This window comes from Salvelinus sp. IW2-2015, linkage group LG16 (genome assembly GCF_002910315.2).
Source record: "Salvelinus sp. IW2-2015 linkage group LG16, ASM291031v2, whole genome shotgun sequence".
NCBI classification, from domain to species: Eukaryota; Metazoa; Chordata; class Actinopteri; order Salmoniformes; family Salmonidae; genus Salvelinus; species Salvelinus sp. IW2-2015.
Window position 1 is genome coordinate 12,271,032 of NC_036856.1, and position 18,613 is coordinate 12,289,644.

The following is an 18,613-nucleotide window of genomic DNA, read 5'->3' on the forward strand; positions in this document are numbered from 1 at the left end:
TCATAGACATAGAACTGCTTTATTTTGTATTCATTCTCATCGTAAGAGTCCAAACACACACAGACATACAGCCATCTATTTATCCTCATGTATAAATAGATGAATATACACAGATATACATGAATACATATTTCTGATATGCATATTCATTTTTAAACCATGCTATGTCTCTGTGAAGGAGGGCACACTGTGATTTGAAAACATGTACACTAAACTGGTACAGTAAAACTGACAACTCTTCAGTAATGGATATCATACATTAAAAAAAAAGAAAACAGCTGTGATTTATAAACCATAAATCGAGCTGCATCGTGTCAACACCTTGAAGAACATGGTACAGTAAATCATGTGTAGCTCTTAATCATTTCCTGCCAGCAGCAAAAAATGTAATCAAATAAAAATAATATTCTCCAATTCAAATGGAAAATATATTTATATATTCTTTATATATGTATTTATAATTGTATATACACATTTTCTGGCTCACAACTACAGTATTGAAAAAAATGACTTGAAAATAATAAATACAACAGCACTACTATGAAAAAAACATTGATATGATACGTTTTAATTTCTCAATAAGGCAATTAAAACTAACTAAGACTACACCTGTACTGTACAACATACTGCTGCTATGGTCTCTTGATGACATGGACAACAGCAACTGATTACAACTGGCCACTGCACATTATGATAGAATGATCAGTATTTTACACGTTTTGACATTGACGCCTTCCGTCACGCACAGACATACAAACACACCAACTAACTTAAACAGCCAAGTGTGAAACAGAAAAAGAATAAAACATATTGAAACACAACTTAAACCTTAAAACATGGAATTCGCATAAAGACTATAACACTAATCCTATACCAGATGATTGTGATGAAGACCTCACTTTCACATCTGATGATGGTTGATACATAAAAGTGCTGTCTAAGAGCAGCCTGAAATCCCTCTCGGATGAACTATTACTAAATAACAGAAGTATTAATTAATTCTGGACATGTGATACTGTGAGTTTTTTGGCCTAAGTAATCAAATCCATTAGCCTAAATCCCCTCCAGCAGAGCTAACATTCAGAGTCAAGGTTTGACTGCTGAAATATTGGTATTTCATGACATTACGACAGCTCAATGAATCATTATGCTTAGAAAATGATTTGTTTGCATTCCTCTGAAAGTTGGGCGGTTCTAGAAGACATTGTAATGATGTAGGATTTTGAAATGATTGACAATACCCAGCCTTATTTAGTGTTGCAATGATCTGGTTTTGAGGCTAGAAGCCTTTAGCAATACTGTGATAGAAATGACAAAATAAATACATAACAACGAATAAACAAACCTGTAAAATAATACAGTAGGCTTATGCGATTTACCAAATCATGTTGTTTTCTGAAACACATTCTATAGATAATTTTTCATCTATTGGAAATAAAGTGTTCCCTCTCCAATGGTAAAGTACCATTCAACATAGCGGTAAAGTACCATTCAACATAGCGGTAAAGTACCACTTCGATAGCGACGTTAAGATTGCTGCTAGAGCTACAAAACAACATTAAGATTCCTGCTAGAGCTACATTTGAAGCACACAACATAACTAAATATATTCACAGTACTAAATGGCTGAAAAAAGTGCACAAAAAAAAGATAAAAAAACAACAAAATAATAAACGAAGAAAAATCACAATATAAATTAACATGATATCAATTAAATAAATGTGACCATTTGACTGTATCGACATTTGGGAATGTGAGAGGAGTAGCAGAGTTGCCTCAATGCCCATGTTTTTAATGGGGCATGCTAGATGTATAGCCTAGCAATTTGAGTTCCTGCTTTTCTTCTGCTATGGCAATTTGGGGTTGGGGTGGGTTGAAAGGAGGGGAATCGATCATACAGTATCATCACCACTGTGACTACGGGATGTCGAGGGGGTTTCCTCACAGTATTTAGTCTGTTTTGTTTTTGTATCCATGGTTTAAAATACAGGTCTGGATTGGAATGCTTCCGCTGCCTGCCAATCAGAGGCCCGGGGATCAGTCTGATGGCTCCTCTCTCCACGGAATCATCCTCTCAGCTCTACAGAGGAGTGTTTACGGTTGGTGGAAGGAGAGAGAGAGGGAGAAAAAAAGAGAGAAATAGAAGTTGTAAATCTTTGGCACATAATCCTGTCGAGTGTAAAATAAAATATATTCTTCCCCCACAGCACGATATAACTGAGGTACAACTCTTATCAAAGCAAATCTATTGATCAAAGGTATATCAATAATTTAAAGGGAAAGTCAGAGGACATAGTGAAAATAAGAGGGTAGAAAAATTTAGTATTTTCCTCTCAAATGAACATCCCCCTCAACACAACTAAATAATGCATTTTTCCATGACTGCTTTTATATTTGTATTCATCTATGCATAGACAAACCCCAGGAGACAATCTACTTCCACTAGGCACTGTAATGCCATGTCCCACAGCTCTGATTCCACTTATTCCTCTGGCAGCTCCTGTCCTTGGGGGACGTGGAAGTGATGATTCTCTGTGTGTGTGTGTCTTCTCTATGGAGAATAATGGGACGGGGAGGAGTGATTGTTCAATCCACTTCCTCCTTGCCACATACGAGTGCAGTGGGCTTTGACCAAGTGTTAGCCAGCCTGCTACAGCTCTGAGCTTCTACAACTACTGCAGCTTAGGACTGTTAAAATACCCTGGACAAAAAAAAGCTCAGAGGGCATAATAGGGTCATTTCATCTTCCCTACAAGATGAGTAGAATGGCCTTTAGTAACACTTTATTTGGATAGTTTCAAGTAGATGGTTTGTAGATGTTCAGTAGCTGTTCAATTACTGTCAGCATTTCAACTAACTATCCACTAACCCTAGCCATAACCTTAACCATTATCCTAACCCTAAACTTAACCCTAATCCTATACTTAGCCCAGGTTTAAAATAAGGGTAAAGGTTAACAATAACCCTAACCTTAGCATGCAGTTGCTTATCAACAGACAGTTTGTTGATAGTATAACCATCTGTAGATCATCTATATGGGACTATCCAAATAAACATGTGACCTGGACTTTAATCATGACATTTGTCAATGGATTCATATACGTTTTTTTATGAAGAAAATTAGTGATTGCTCATCCATCTCCATCCAACCCTTGCCGTAAACTAGAAGCCCGTAATGGGATATGCCTGCTTAACTTTCCAAAGCTGTAATAGTAGCTTTAGTAATAAGAGTTTAATTTATAATTTATCTAAAATCTCAATTACAGAACATTCATGGGATTTGGCACCCTGAAAATACCTAGTGAAATAGAAGTCATCAGTAATATAACGGAGTTTGTACCAAGGGATCAATTACGGTATGTCATAACACAGTCGTTTCTGATCATTTGTGCAGAGTGGCTGAAAGAGGATCATCTGAAAGCAATACTGTCATATTATATGGACTCATGAACAAAGAAAACAGTTATTGGGTTTCATAGAGGAACTGTACAAATCAAATCAATTTATTGCCATACTTGCCACCATTCATCTGACCAACTGCTTTGTACTGTATGTGTCAAAGCGATTATATGTTGGTCAGTTGTTTCAGAAAAAACAAATGACATTGACAACTGTAGCTGTGTGTGTTTGGGATCTGGCAATGGTGATGCATGAGCCAGGAGGAGGTAGGCTGCAAAATTCTGCTTACTTTCCCAAAAATCCCTGGTTCTCCAGAAATCCTGGTAGCGAGGCGCTGGATTTCCTGCTTATTCCCTTCTGATTCTGGGAATCTTCCAATCGGGATTTCGGGAAAACCTGGGACTTTTGGGAAAGCTACCGGAATTTTGCAACCCTAGCGGAGGAGACATGTACCAAGTTGCCAAACCACATGCAGTCAGACAAACCCAGGGTTGTGAAGAAACTGAACAGCATGCTGGGTGTTGCATGGTGAAGGGGGAACCAAATGGTCATAACTGGCACGGCCATACTGAGTGGGCATGACGGTCGGGCCGGCCAATAGACACTGGTACTGGAGGTGTAATTCATACTACTTACTGTCTCGCTCTCCTCCCCTTCCCCATCCGGCAAGGTCTGAGACTCACTGCCGTAGTGCAGAGGGGAGTACACCCAGGTCTTGTRCTCAGGGGGCTGCACAAATGACACATCAGAGGGCGCCAGAAAGAGGGGGCCATTGGATGCAGCACAGAGAGAAGCAGAGGCAGGCAAGGGAGATAGACAGGACAGGAAAACACAAGACAGGCAGGAAAATAAAATTAGAAATGCAAAAGGAGGAAATGACATTACAGAAAGTGTGAGCTTGGAAAATAGATTAGCCTAACCATAGAAACGTGAAAATGAAACACTAGCAGTGAAATCCTATTGGAATACAGCCTAGAGCAGGGGTCTCAAATCTTTTCTAGCATGACAGCTAAATAAATACAAAAATAGGCACATTCTTTTCTTCTACTCTACCCTGCAACTCTTCCCAGGTCCTTGGTGTACAATATATATGTTTTTTTCTGTCAATATACCTGGTAAAATAATGCTTAATAAATAACTAAGTGGGACCCATAAAATTATATTTAGTATTTTCCTAAATTATATTTTCTCAGTACATTTTTCCCAGGTTTGGGATATTTTTTTTATTAGTTTTACTCTCAGTATTACAATTATTCATAGAGAAACATTGAAAATGTATGTTCTGAGTCCATGTCAATACTTAAAGGCCCAATGTAGATGCTTTTATATCATTTCTGGGTAACAATTAAGTACCTTACTGTAATAGATTTCCATTAAAATTGGCAAAAATAGCTTTTTAACATTTAAAAAAAATCTCAAGCAAGAATTTTGCTAGGACTGTCTGGGAGTGGTCTGAGTGTGGGGGGGGACACTAAAAACGAGCTTATTGGCAGAGAGGTTTGGAACTCTATTAACCTGTTTACCGCATGGTGACATCACCATAGAAAGCCGATGTTAGAGCCCATGCAAACCTGATGATTGGAAAGTCCTGTGTAGATTGCATTTTCAACCAGCAACTATGAGGAAATAATACTGAAATAAGTTTAATCAGATGTTGTACAATATGATATAAAACACAGGCAAAACTACATTTTGACTGCACTGGGCCTTTAAATCACATCAGAACACAATTTTGTAAGTCTGAAAAAATATATATATAACATTTCGATTTTTGAGAGTAATTCACCTTTAATTGCGCATCTAGCAAGAGAGGCATTTGTAGGTCTAGGATGTTTCTGCTGTGGCCTACTGCTGCAGCACATGTCATGGCAGAGTTTGCAAAACAATCACCACCCAATTGATACAAATAATCATGATATAGTTCTGTCAGGTAATACTACTTTGCAGTTAACATTTAATAGATGTTTTTATTTTTTAAGTCTTTCTTCTGTCTACCCATTAGACAGTTATCATTAGCGTCGCTAACTGGCTGCATTCAGAGTGATAGACAAACGCAGGCACCAAACAGACAGATGGGAAATTAATTGGCAGATATTGTGTTATGTTTGGGTTTTTAAGCCAATAGTGACTAACCAAGGGTGGGATAATGTCAATGTGGCTTTGATTGGATTGTAGCCGGGAGCTTTATGTTTATGACAGTATGCGATGGAACACAGAATAGATTGGCGAGCTACTCATAAGTGGGCTGTGAGCTTGCGATCTACCTGTTGGAGACCCCTGGCCTAGAGGTAGACTACTAACATGTACTAACATCAACATTGCATTCAAAAGAATGTTAGTTCTTTCCTGGTATCACTTTCAAAACTCTTCATTAGTAATGCTATCTGGGAGGCCTATGCGTGTGACTAAGAATTGCTTTCTATGACTATGCTATTTTAAAAAAGCCATGGTGAAGTGGACAGGAAAAATTATGAATCTGCAGTAAGTATCAGCCAGAAAACAGGGTGGGAGTGGGTGGTTAGCGGTGGGTGGAAAGCGAGCGTGCCAGCACTGCCAACAGGACATATTCTCCCAAAGCATCTTTCCCCCTTTCTTTCTTATAATGTGCATTAAGTGTTTAGCCCTGTCAGAGCCTCAGCGCTGCTCTGTCTCTGAGGCAGTGACCGTGGCCCCGTACGGTACTTTCCCTTTCAGAAAGAGCAGCCAGCAGCTGCCACACACCGCCTATGATGACGTAGTTGGAAGCGGCACTGAGGTTTGACGTCACATACACACTTGTCGCTCACACACGCTCATACACACACACACACACACACACCATATGCACACACACGCCACACTCACAGCGCAAGAGCTAACACACCATCCACAGGGAGACCCCTCAGGTGGAGAGAGAAAGTGAGAGAGGTGGGAATATAGGGAGTGAACGAGAGACAGATGGCCTCAAATGAGAAGCCAGAGCCCCCTCCTGTCACTCAGCCGCCTCCTCCCTTCTTTCCCCATCTCTTCCCCTCTCTCTCTATACAGCCGGCCATGATTTGATTCAACATGAAGAGGAACAAACCCCAAGGGGAGGAGGAGGTATATAAATAATATTAATAAAGACATGATATGAAGGCAGAACAAAAAAAGACCATGACCCCTTTTGTTATGAGAGGAAACACATGACATGATGAAATAAGAAAGGTCTAGAACAATACGTAGAGCATATAATGTGTCATGCCCTCTTACAAATCAAGTATCCCTTGAGAAAAGGAATATCAGTCCATAATGGATCTTGTCTAATTTTCACTGACATCTTTGGAAAACATTGAGAAGATCAACTGAGGAATCAGTACAGTTACAGCACTAAGACTCAAAGTAAGCAGACTGGGGGACTAAGCTACAACAACTCCAGTCACAGCTATAGGCCATTGATATTTGTATAAAAATGTGCAACAAACTATTGACTAAGCAGTTAGCAGAGCTACCAGCATGTTCCACAGACTTACACTGCATCTGAGAGCTGGTCTGGAGCTTTCTCTTCCGCAGGACAGGAGAGAACACCCAGGTTCTCCCTGCAAGCTATCAGCATATCCCCACAGAGAGATGGGAGATACCAGAGAGGGCAGAGGAGAGAGGGGTGAAAAGGATGAAGGGACAGACAAATGAGACAAAGCTGGAACATGGACAGAAATGAAAAAGGTTAAGTATAGAGGTGATAGAAGAGATGATTGCTGGTTTGACTGTGTTACGATGAAGGGTGACGAAATTAGCCATGATGATGAATAAGTCAGGTGCTTTCTTTCACTCTCTCACCCTCCTCTCTCCACCTTGAAGGCGTCAGCATGCATCAATTCGGCTGGCGCCTAGCCGAACAAGTGTGCTCACATACTCCCTTAAAACACCTTCACTTGAAAAACTAGAAAAAAAAGCACCAATAGTACTGTCGCCAAAATACGAGGTATAAATGCAGTGGACACTATATCCGTGCTTTAGAGCCCATAATGCAATTCCTCAGAGAATGGGCGTGGCTTCACAACGTTTTTAGAATTCTAACGTTTTTAGAATATTTTTAAAATATGCAGTCGAAGTCCGACGAGAGTGGATACAAATTCATTGCTTTAACTAATTATCAAAAATGTTGAGCAAGGTTATAAAGTAATGACTTTTCAAATAAGTTACACGTTATGTTGGCTGACAATTTGTTAGCTATGCTATCCTTACGAACTGAATAGCATATCATTACAGCAGTATGTACTGGTATGTTTGCTAGTTACCTAATGTTAGTTGGCTACTAATAAATCGAACTTGTAATCTTCTATTTAACTAACTACCCAACGTTTATTGACTTGATTATTCACATCATTCTTAGCTAAGTGGTATAGTCGTTGTGTGTTTCAATGGACATTGTTAATTCTGGCTATCTACTCCGATTTCAGAGCACTCTCGCACAGAATAACTCAACACCTGTTGAATATGGCCGTTGTTAGTAAACGTTGGCAAAAAAAGCGTAATTAAATTGGTGCCAGCAGCACAGTTACAGTCACCAACGCTCTGGATAACATGAAAACAGCCTAACCAGCTCTGCTAGAGGGAGTAAAATGGTCAGAGTGAGGTGTTAGTCATTTGTTATGCTAACAAGCTAGCAAAAGGTTGCATAGCAACAGCATCAACTTCCGGGAGACAGGCGAAGCTCTAGTACTCTCAACTGAAATGATACCGTTCGCTTACATTATACTAAAATGAACTAATAGCAGTGGTGTAAAGTACTTAAGTAGTACTTTAGAGTATTTTTTACTTAAGTAGTATCTGTTCTTTACTATTTATATTTTTGACAACTTTTACTTCACTAGATTCCTAAATAAAATGATGTACTTTTTACTCCATACATTTTCCCTGACACCCAAAAGTACTTGTTACATTTTGAATGCTTAGCAGGACAGGAAAATTGTCTAATTCACACACTTATCAAGAGGACATCCCTAGTCATCCCTACTACATCTGATCTGGCGGACTCACTAAACACATTCTCGTTTGTAAATTATGTCTGAGTGTTGGAGCGTGCCCCTGGCTATCCATAAATAAAACAAATAATATGGTGCTGTCTGGTTTGCTTAATATAAGGAATTTGATATGATTTATACTTTTACTTTTGATACTTAAGTATATTTAAAACCAAATACTTTTAGACTTTTACTAGGTAACTCTCACTTTTACTTGAGTCATTTTCTATTAAGGTTTGTAGTATATACTCTTTAAGTATGTAGTATACAGTATGTTAGTATGGGTATTAGAAGACAGCTCATCTCAAAATAGTCCGAATTAATCTAAAATATCTCAAGAAATCTGTCAAATGTTTACGTTTTTGCCGAAGAGATATTAGTCGCGCAATTCTACATCTAACTAAGATGTTTGGTGCAGTATTTTTKAATTAAAAAATGTGCATGAAAACTAGTCGTCTTTCAAAGAATGACAAAAGACTTCCCTACTGTTGACCAATCACCGACGAAGGGGCGTAGACTTTGACTCCGAACTTCGACTTGCCTCAAGAAAAATATTTGTGTGAACAGCCGAGAAAACCCTCACCGAAGTCCAAAACGAACAAAAACGTCACAAAATGTTAATATAATATATGCACAAACTCTACCGAGCTGTTTCGGCTGGGAAGCATACGGACGCCTTAAGCCTCCATCATAGCGAGAGAAAGAGAGAGAAGAGAGAGTGTGAAAGACAGCAATAGAGAAAGGGAGGTGGTGACTGCTAGGGTAGGGTGGTATCCAGATTTTCATATCGTCCTTCTCTCATAATCGGGATTCACAACATTATCGGCTTAGTACTACAAGGGGGCGCCAAAAATGCCAAAAATACCATTGGGCGTCTGTTACCAGTAATAACGAATTTCCATGGAGGCTAAATATGCTAACATGTGCAAACCAAAATAAACAAATTGCAAAGACAGTCAATCCAGCTCAAAAAGTTATACATATATAAGTAGGAGCTCCCGAATGTCATTTTTTGTGAGTTTGGACATTTGCAAGCGAATGTGAACGAGAGACATTGTGCCAATGAAAAACGTTGACGCATGCTTGTCTGAAGGAAGAACAGTACTGGCTCTGAAGCAGCATGTGTAGGCCTAAATGCTGTGTCTGTGTGGAGTCTGGAGTCGCTAGGGCAACGGTCTTGCCTGCTCTGCTCTGAGAAGATGGGGAGGAGCAGAAGGGCCGAGAACAGAAAGGAGAAAAAAACGCAAGGAAATCAAAAGATAGCAGTGGCAGCTGTACAGATAACTCATCCAAAGGGCTTTGACTTCTCAAACAGAAAGCTTACACAATTCACTTCAAGCAAAACATTAAGAAATATAGCTGGCTACATTCTATCTATGATAAACAGACATTTTTGCAAAAAATATCTTGATTTTTCATTGTAAGCTCATTTACTTGTGTGGCTGAAAGTCAAAAAGCATTGAACTTCTGTTGTCATCTGATGAAAATTAAGCTATTTTCTGCCAAATGTGTTGCACAAATGTATTTTCTGTGAAGGAAAACTACAGTTGAAGTCAGAAGTTTACATACACTTATGTTGAAGTCATTAAAACTCGTTTTTCAACCACTCCACAAATTTCTTGTTAACAAACTATAGTTTTGGCAAGTCAGTTAGGACATCTACTTTGTGCATGACACAAGTAATTTTCCCAACAATTGTGTACAGACAGATTATTTCACTTATAATTCACTGTATCACAATTCCGGTGGGTTAGAAGTTTACATACYCTGAGTTGACTGTGCCTTCAAACAGCTTGAAAAATCCAGAAAATTATGTCATGGCTTTAGAAGCTTCTGATAGGCTAATTGACATCATTTGAGTCAATTGGAGGTGRACCTGTGGATGTATTTCAAGGCCTACCTTCAAACTCAGTGCCTTTTGCTTGARATCATGGGAAAATCAAAAGAAATCAGCCAAGACCTCAGAAAAAAATTGTAGACCTCCACAAGTCTGGTTCATCCTTGGGAGCAATTTCCAAATGCCTGAAGGTAAATGGTATTAACGGTATTGAAAAACCATCCTGTGGCTATTTCCAAATGCCTCAGTATACGGTATACCGCCCAAGCCCAGTGACTGTTGATGATAAATTAATAATTCAAGCTGTTGCCACTCAACAGGGGCTTGTGGGGCTTGTGAATCTTCCCAACGCCTGCTCTGACCAGAACAATCACTTAAGCCCTCTCTCCAAGGGCTCTCAGAGTAATGTCCACTCTGTCTCTTAGGACTGGTGCAATATCCCATGAAATGTTTTGATGAAGAGTCATCTCTGCTTTTATGTTACCGGAATTTATATGCTTAAAGTAATGATTAGAATATTCCACCCTGAAACCATATAATTGTATGAAATTGATTAGGTCCATAAAAGTATTATTAATGATGTGTGTAGTTTTAGTCAGAATTAGAACAAGTACCGTTTGTTCCTTTTTAGTATGTAAGCAGGGTGCATGTGGGAAACAAATGATAAGAGGAGCTATCGACAGACAAGCTGGACTACTGTGTTCCGTACAGGACATTCTGTCTCCACCCGGGGAGGGGAGAAACTGTTAGGCTTGCAGAAGATTATGAAACATGTTGCAGAATTAGGGTAAAACAATATATCGGTACAATATGTTTTTATAGTATCTTAAACACAGACTGTCTGAGCAAAATGCGGTGCCGACCTGGCTAGGGGCCTCTGAGAGATTGGGGAGAGGACGGGAAGTACTTCCCACGGTCTCCCTATCTTGAGGGAGGATGGGGAATGATTCTCGTGGCCGCCTCCCTAATCTTTGTCGGCTGGGTAGTAGGACAGTATGTGCGTAGGATACCTACTGTTTGTGTGTGTATGTATGTGCGTAGGATACCTAATGTTAGTGTGTGAATGTAAGTAAGGAGCCAGTATAAAATGAATGGTTTTGTACAACGGACTAGCGCTCTCGTAAATAACCTTTCTGAGTATCGTAGCTGGGCATCCGTCTGTTTCATTCAACCAGTATCTTACACATTCTGGGTTGCAGACTGAGTAGTTTAATTGAATTGGGTTATGAACACTGAGAACATAATTCTCCTGACATTTTACCAGTCAAATAATCATCTGTTTATGCTACCCAGAAGACAATCCTCTGTTTACGCTGTCTACTAGTATTTGCTTCGTATATTCATACGACATGGCCATATTGTACAACCTCATAGCGTACTAGACTACAAACCATTTAGAAGCACTCTACAAATAAAATAATGTTCCATTAAAATACGAAATGACCTAATCTGTGTCTGTTGGCTAAAATGTAAATGACTACAGGTGCATACTGCATACAGAGACAGAGGTGATATAGTGGTTGTCTAGGAGTGTTGCCTTGCTGTTTGCTACAGATCTTCTCTTTGTGTGTCTCCGCGTCTCTATTTTCTATGTCTCCTGACCTGAGCTACTGTACATGAAGAGAGAAGCAGAGCAGAGCTCTGAGGCGTTTGATTGCAGGAGAGACTGTCCACCAATCAGAGCAATGCCAGAGGAGACTTCCCTATCCGGCCTTCTCATCCCTTATCACCAGAGACTCATCCATTAATGCATGGCTCAGGCTCTGAAATCTGTTGTAGAACCTAACATATGGAATTGTTTTAAGATGGTCATACCAAGGATCATTTAGCTATTTGATTCAGAATTTTAGGACCCCGAGGTATAAAAATATATAAAAATAATTTGATGAAACATTGACCATGTCTCATGGTCTGACAAACACCTCTCTAGCTGTGTCACCTTTCACCGCAGATACAGAGGGGCGACGTCGGCAGATGCGGTGGATTTAGACGCATCCAATGCAAAAAAAACACATCTCTAGCTTAAACTGATGGATTTTGATGGGGATTTTGTTATTATGCTAGTTAGATTTCCAGGGGACATCGACTCTACGGTTAACCCTTAACCCTCTACAGACTCTACAGACCTCTCTGGGGTCCAACTGTCAAAACTTCTGTAGAAAGGCATCCAACTCAGACTCACACATACATACCCTCCCATGACCCAACGCTAACAACACACACTCTGACCATCTGCATTACGGGTGGCGATGATGATTTACACACATGGACAAACAATATTTGACAAAGCAAAAATGGAAATGATGGCCAATGGAGATGTAAGCTATCTGTGTCTAGTTTACCATCTGCTGTTGTCTGTATCATGTTAGTGCAGTATGCCTGCTGACTGACAAACCTAGGATCTATTTAGTAGCTAGGATACTGTAGTATTTAGCTATTTACCATGCTGTAAGTGGGCTGTAAGGCTAGTGGTATTTAGCATCTATCATAACTGTGCCTTGTGTGTGTGTCCAGGGTCGTATTCATTAGGCACCAAACGTAAGACAAAAGACTGAAACAGGCAGGGACTACCTGGACTTTGATTTCCGTTACAAAACGTTTTCTGTTGCGTGCCCTAAGGAATACGACCTGTGTGTGTGTGTGTGTGTTTTGTGTGCTGAGCCAATGAAAGTACAGCTTACAAAGTAGATGTCTGTGATTGGCACGTCATCCTCGTCGTCCTGTGAGGCTTGGCTGGTGCATCCGGACCCAGACACTGTGCTGCCCCGGCGGTCCCGCTCAGCCTCCACAACCACAACCTTGCGACTGACAGCGGCCTCTGGGCCAGGGGTCTCAGCAGCAGGGGCCTCAGCAGAGGCTTCAGCAGGGGCCCCAGGGGCTGGGGGAGAGGAGGAGGAGGGTGGGGCAGCAGCCTCGGCTACCTCTGGTACCTCACTGAGAGAAGAGACCGGGGGGGGGGGGGGGTCAGACACACCTGCTCATACACAACCACAGACGTGATAAGACAAACTGTACACACCTGCTCTTTAACACACACTCACACACACCTGCTCTCTAACCACCACTCACACAACAGAACCACAGATGTGATAAGACATACTGTACATACCTGTTCTCTACAAACACACACACACACAACAACACGCTCTCGCACAGGATAGAATAGCTGTACAGACAAATGATCAGGGCCACTTCCTATTAAGCCCTTCTAATGAACAAGAACCAGCCTAGCCAGGCAGAGCTGAGACTGACCCGTATGATCAGAAGGAACAGGCTCCAGGGTGGTTTATGATGACGGCACTAACCCAGACTTACAGTACCAGATGGCGTGGTGCCGCGCCACCACAATCCCTCTATTGTCCAGGCCCAGATCATTGACTATTAGGAACGACTTAAGCTTATCCCAGATTGCTTTCTCAGCCTTGTGTGTTTAGAGCTTACGCTGAAAAACCTGGAGCCTGGCGTTCCTAAAGAGCAATGACAGCATCTCAGACTCAAAGACAGACCTGATTGGTTGGGAAGAAGTCTTTAAAATGGGTGGACCTGATGTTGCCATGCAGCCATGGACCTTGCACTCTCTCTCTTTTATTCTCTCTTGCCCTCACCTCTCACTCTCTCCCCCAGCAGGGGAGTATCTGAGGCTGCTTTGAGAAGCCGGGTCTCCAGATGGCTAATTCCCCAGTAACCCGTTGGCCTGCCTGCCCCCTGCCCCTTTCACCCTTCTACCCCACCCAGCCCCCCTGAGGCCATATGTCTGGCCCTGTCTCAGCCTCTCAGCCCAAGCCTTAGCCCCAGACCCTCTGACCTAGTTCCACTGCCCCGGCCGCTCCACGACTTTCCCAATGCACTCCTGTCTGTCTCACCCTTTTACCTTGTCTCTCCCCCTACTCACTCTCTTAACCTAATTAGATGGCTGCTCCAGAGAACATCCGCAGGCACCGCTTATCTGTCCATAATAATGGATTTATAGCAACAGCACACAACCACTCCAATAACCAAATGGGACTGAGAGTAAGGTGGGGACTTAATATCGCCGCCGCCCTATCAACCAAATGGGACCATGGCTGCCCCACTTCCCAGAGCTAACCAGGGTGTTATCCTGTCGCAGGTGAGACATTTTCAGTTTATTTTTAGTGAAAAGTGCAGAAGCAACTGCGGCACGGTTCTTATTGGGGTCAGAGCAGTCGTAACAGGTCTGTAACCTGACAACCCCTTCAGAAAGGTAGCAATCTGGAACACTTTATACCCACGACGCCCTGTGTTACAGGGAGCGCTTATATGAACCAGTGAGCATGTTAGGTACCGAGATGGTGACCGTTGAAAGGTTAATAACTCTGTAAATGTATGGACCTGGTTTCAGCGAGTGTGTTGGATGCTAGGTGTGCTGCTCAGTAGAGTTGAGCCTCGCTTTTCAGGGCTTTGTGTGATACATCTTGGTCTATGTAGAGTAAGGCTGAGGCTGTGTACCTGGTCTCTGGAGAGGGCTGTGGGGCCGTGATGGTGGGCTCGCTGTCGTGTCTCTTCACCTCCACCTCCACCGTGATGGTCTGCTGCTCCTCCTCACGCACCTCCTCCTGAGTCCTACACACAAAAATGCGTAACGTAAGTACACACGCACACACACATTGAGTGAGCTCCAAAAGTATTGAGACAGACTATTACTGCATTGTCGGAAATAGAAGCACAAGCATTTCGCTACACTCGCATTAACATCTGCTAACCATGTGTATGTGACAAATAAAATTTGATTTGACAGTGACAAATTGTGTGTTGTTTCAGCTCTTTACTCCAGCACTTTGGATTTGAAATGATACTATGACTATGAGGTTAAAGTTCAAACTGTCAGCTTTAACACACACGCACACACAGGAAATACAACTGAGCGACAGGAAGGGTGGTCACGCCCATAAAAACACAGACCAACAGGCAGACCTGACACACCCTAGCCTAGTAGCCTTCCTCACTGGTCAGAGACAGAATGACTGGCGCTGTAAGAACACTAAACTACCAAGTCCTTTATGCAACGGAATAAGTTGTGCATTTCATACAGGCCATGCAGATTAGTTCTCTTACCTCCCGTCATGGCTGACAGACTGGGTGTGCCTCCTGCAGAGAAACAGACGGACAGAGAGACCACTGTAAGTTAATGGTGTTATAAGCCAGGGTGGGTTACATAAAATAGGCTCGATAGCTTTGACAGTTCAACACAATCAGTTATTGTTGGTTATTCAGTCATGAATATAACCATTATATTATGAACTGGGTGGTTTGAGTCCTGAATGCTGATTGGCTGACAGCCATGGTATATCAGACCGTATACCACGGATATGACAAAACATTTATTTTTACTGCTCTAATATACGTTGGTACAGTTTATAATAGCAATAAGGCACCTTGGGGGTTTGTGGTACAGTGGGGCAAAAAGAGTATTTAGTCAGCCACCAATTGTGGCAAGTTCTCCCACTTAAAAAGATGAGAGAGGCCTGTAATTTTCATCATAGGTACACTTCAACTATGACAGACAAAATGAGAAGAAAAAAAATCCAGAAAATCACATTGTAGGATTTTTAATGAATTTATTTGCAAATTATGGTGGAAAATAAGTATTTGGTCAATACACAAAAATGTATTCTCAATACTTTGTTAATACCCTTTGTTGCAATGACAGAGGTCAAACGTTTTCCTGTAAGTCTTCACAAGGTTTTCACACACTGTTGCTGGTATTTTTTGGCCCATTCTCCATGCAGATCTCCTCTAGAGCAGTGATGTTTGGGGCTGTTGCTGGGCAACACGGACTTTCAACTCCCTCCAAAGATTTTCTATGGGGTTGAGATCTGGAGACTGGCTAGGCCACTCCAGGACCTTGAAATGCTTCTTACGAAGCCACTTCTTCGTTGCCCGGGCGGTGTGTTTGGGATCATTGTCATGCTGAAAGACCCAGCCACGTTTCATCTTCAATGCCCTTGCTGATGGTAGGCTTTGTTACTTTGGTCCAGCTCTCTGCAGGTCATTCACTAGGTCCCCGTGTGGTTCTGGAATTTTTGCTCACCGTTCTTGTGATCATTTTGACCCACGGGGTGAGATCTTGCGTGGAGCCCCAGATCGAGGGAGATTATCAGTGGTCTTGTATGTCTTCCATTTCCTAATAATTGCTCCCACAGTTGATTTCTTCAAACCAAGCTGCTTACCTATTGCAGATTCAGTCTTCCCAGCCTGGTGCAGGTCTACAATTTTGTTTCTGGTGTCCTTTGACAGCTCTTTGGTCTTGGCCATAGTGGAGTTTGGAGATCTGCCAGGTCTGCCTGTTTAGATCTCCCGGGTGGCGCAGTGGTCTAGGGCACTGCATCGCAGTGCTAGCTGCGCCACCAGAGTCTCTGGGTTCGCGCCCAGGCTCTGTCGCAGCCGGCCGCAACCGGAGATCCGTGGGGCGACGCACAATTGGCATAGCGTCGTCCGGGTTAGGGAGGGTTTGGCCGGTAGGGAGGGTTTGGCCGGTAGGGATATCCTTGTCTCAGTATGTAAAAAAAAAAAAAAAAAAAAAAAAAAAAATGTTATAAAATGTATGTACTCTACTGTAAGTCGCTCTGGATAAGAGCGTCTGCTAAATGACTAAAATGTAAAAATGTAATGTAAATGGAGTGTGACTGTTTGAGGTTGTGGACAGGTGTCTTTTATACTGATATCAAGTTCAAACAGGTGCCATTAATACAGGTAACGAGTGGAGGACAGAGGAGCCTCTTAAAGAAGGTCTGTGAGAGCCAGAAATCTTGCTTGTTTGTAACCAAATACTTATTTTCCACCATAATTTGCAAATAAATTCATAAAAAATCCTACAATGTGATTTTCTGGATTTTTCCCCCTCATTTTGTCTGTCATAGTTGAAGTGTACCTATGATGAAAATTACAGGCCTCTCTCATCTTTTTTAAGTGGGAGAACTTGCACAATTGGTGGCTGACTAAATACTTTTTTGCCCCACTGTATATGGCCAATATAGCACGGCTAACGGCTGTATGCAGGCACTCCGCGTTGCGTCATGCTTAAGAACATTCCTTAGCCATGGTATATTGGCCATATACCACACCTCCGCGTGCCTTATTGCTTAATTATACATCTTGACTTATTTTCTTCTTGTTTTTTATTTTCTTCTCATGAAAAGGACATGCTCCACATGCGTCATGAATACATGCTCCAGAAATAGGACATTGTGTCCATAGCGGTACCTTCTCTCAGAGCTGTTGTTCTGGTACCTGTAGCGGGGGTGCTCTGCCCCAGCGTCTGAGGGAGACCTCTCTGGGATGGACAGAGAGGTGGTGGAGGAGAGCGTGGTGGCGATGGAGGCTGTGGTCGCCTCCTCAAATGACGGAGGGGTGCAGGGGAGGAGGTCTGGTCGCCCTGAGAGAAAGAGAGAAGGGGGAGAGAGAATCAGAACAGGTTGACAAAACACCTGCATCCAGTCTCCGTTAACAGCTAGGTTAAAATGATAGCGCTGTGTGAAWYTGATGGYGGMGGGTTGCATGGTCTAGTACCCCCTACCCTCGTCCTCCAGCGTGGGGAAGCTGCGTGCTCCTCTCAGGTCGTAGATGTTGTCGTCTCTCTCCGAGGGCAGCTGGCTGGCTGACCAGGCGGCCCCGGGGCCAGTGTACTTAGTCACCGTCAGGCCAACACGGCCCTTCTTAATGGGAGAAGACTTCAAGGCTGCAGAACACACACAGAGGAATAACGTCACTAAGGGAACACTTGTCTTCTTATTCCCAAAGGGAATAGTACTGCTGAACAATTAATCAAATGGCCACGGGACTATTACATTGACCCCCCCCATTTGTTTTGTACACTGCTGCTACTCGCTGTTTATTGATTGAGTGTTCAATCTTTTCTAATACCGCCCAGTACAAAATACATAACGGAGTATTTGCAGTTCAAGTGAAAAAGTACATTCATTCATAAGACAAGAAGTTAATAGCCAACAGCAACCTTCAAGCATAACAATAAGTGAATTAAGCAGTGGAAGCGGTGTGTCTGTCAGTCTGACTGACTGACTGGCAGTCTAGTCTAGTCTGATCAGGTCTACTCACAGGAGCTCTTCTTAAACACAGTGCTGCTCATAAATTTGAAGAACCTGTCTGCATAGAAGCCCGGCCGATGGACTGATACGGTGTCCTGAGAGAGAGAGAGAGCACAAGAGCGACAAAGAAAGAAAGATGGAGAGAAAAATGGTATGAGGAGAGAAAGACAAAGCGAACGAGAGAGCGGTAGAGGGAGAGAGAACAAAAACATGTTTAAATACAGTGTCTCCCCACATGCTGTACGTCCTCCTGCATGGCCTAGTGTATGAATCCTCTCTCTCTCTCTACAGGTGGCCAGAAGAAAACAACACTTCCTCATCCCATTATT

The 18,613-nt window shown here is 42.2% G+C and overlaps 1 protein-coding gene across 3 annotated transcripts in view; it reads right to left on the reverse strand.

The window, feature by feature from the left end:
• pip5k1ca (phosphatidylinositol-4-phosphate 5-kinase, type I, gamma a) overlaps nt 1–18,613 on the reverse strand; it is an 80,872-nt gene continuing 62,259 nt past the window's right edge. Inside the window, exons 11-18 of one of the 3 annotated variants that reach the window (XM_070447530.1) lie at nt 18,295–18,379; nt 17,756–17,917; nt 17,470–17,614; nt 15,295–15,327; nt 14,689–14,802; nt 12,903–13,155; nt 4,036–4,128; nt 1–2,080 (exon numbers count right to left, since the gene is read on the reverse strand). In XM_070447530.1, coding sequence (XP_070303631.1) covers nt 2,075–2,080; nt 4,036–4,128; nt 12,903–13,155; nt 14,689–14,802; nt 15,295–15,327; nt 17,470–17,614; nt 17,756–17,917; nt 18,295–18,379 — 891 coding nt within the window. In that variant the 3' untranslated portion in view covers nt 1–2,074. Of the gene's footprint in view, nt 2,081–4,035; nt 4,129–12,902; nt 13,156–14,688; nt 14,803–15,294; nt 15,328–17,442; nt 17,615–17,755; nt 17,918–18,294; nt 18,380–18,613 lie in introns of all 3 variants that reach the window. The other 2 variants (XM_024004114.2, XM_024004115.2) reach the window with 2 other exon arrangements.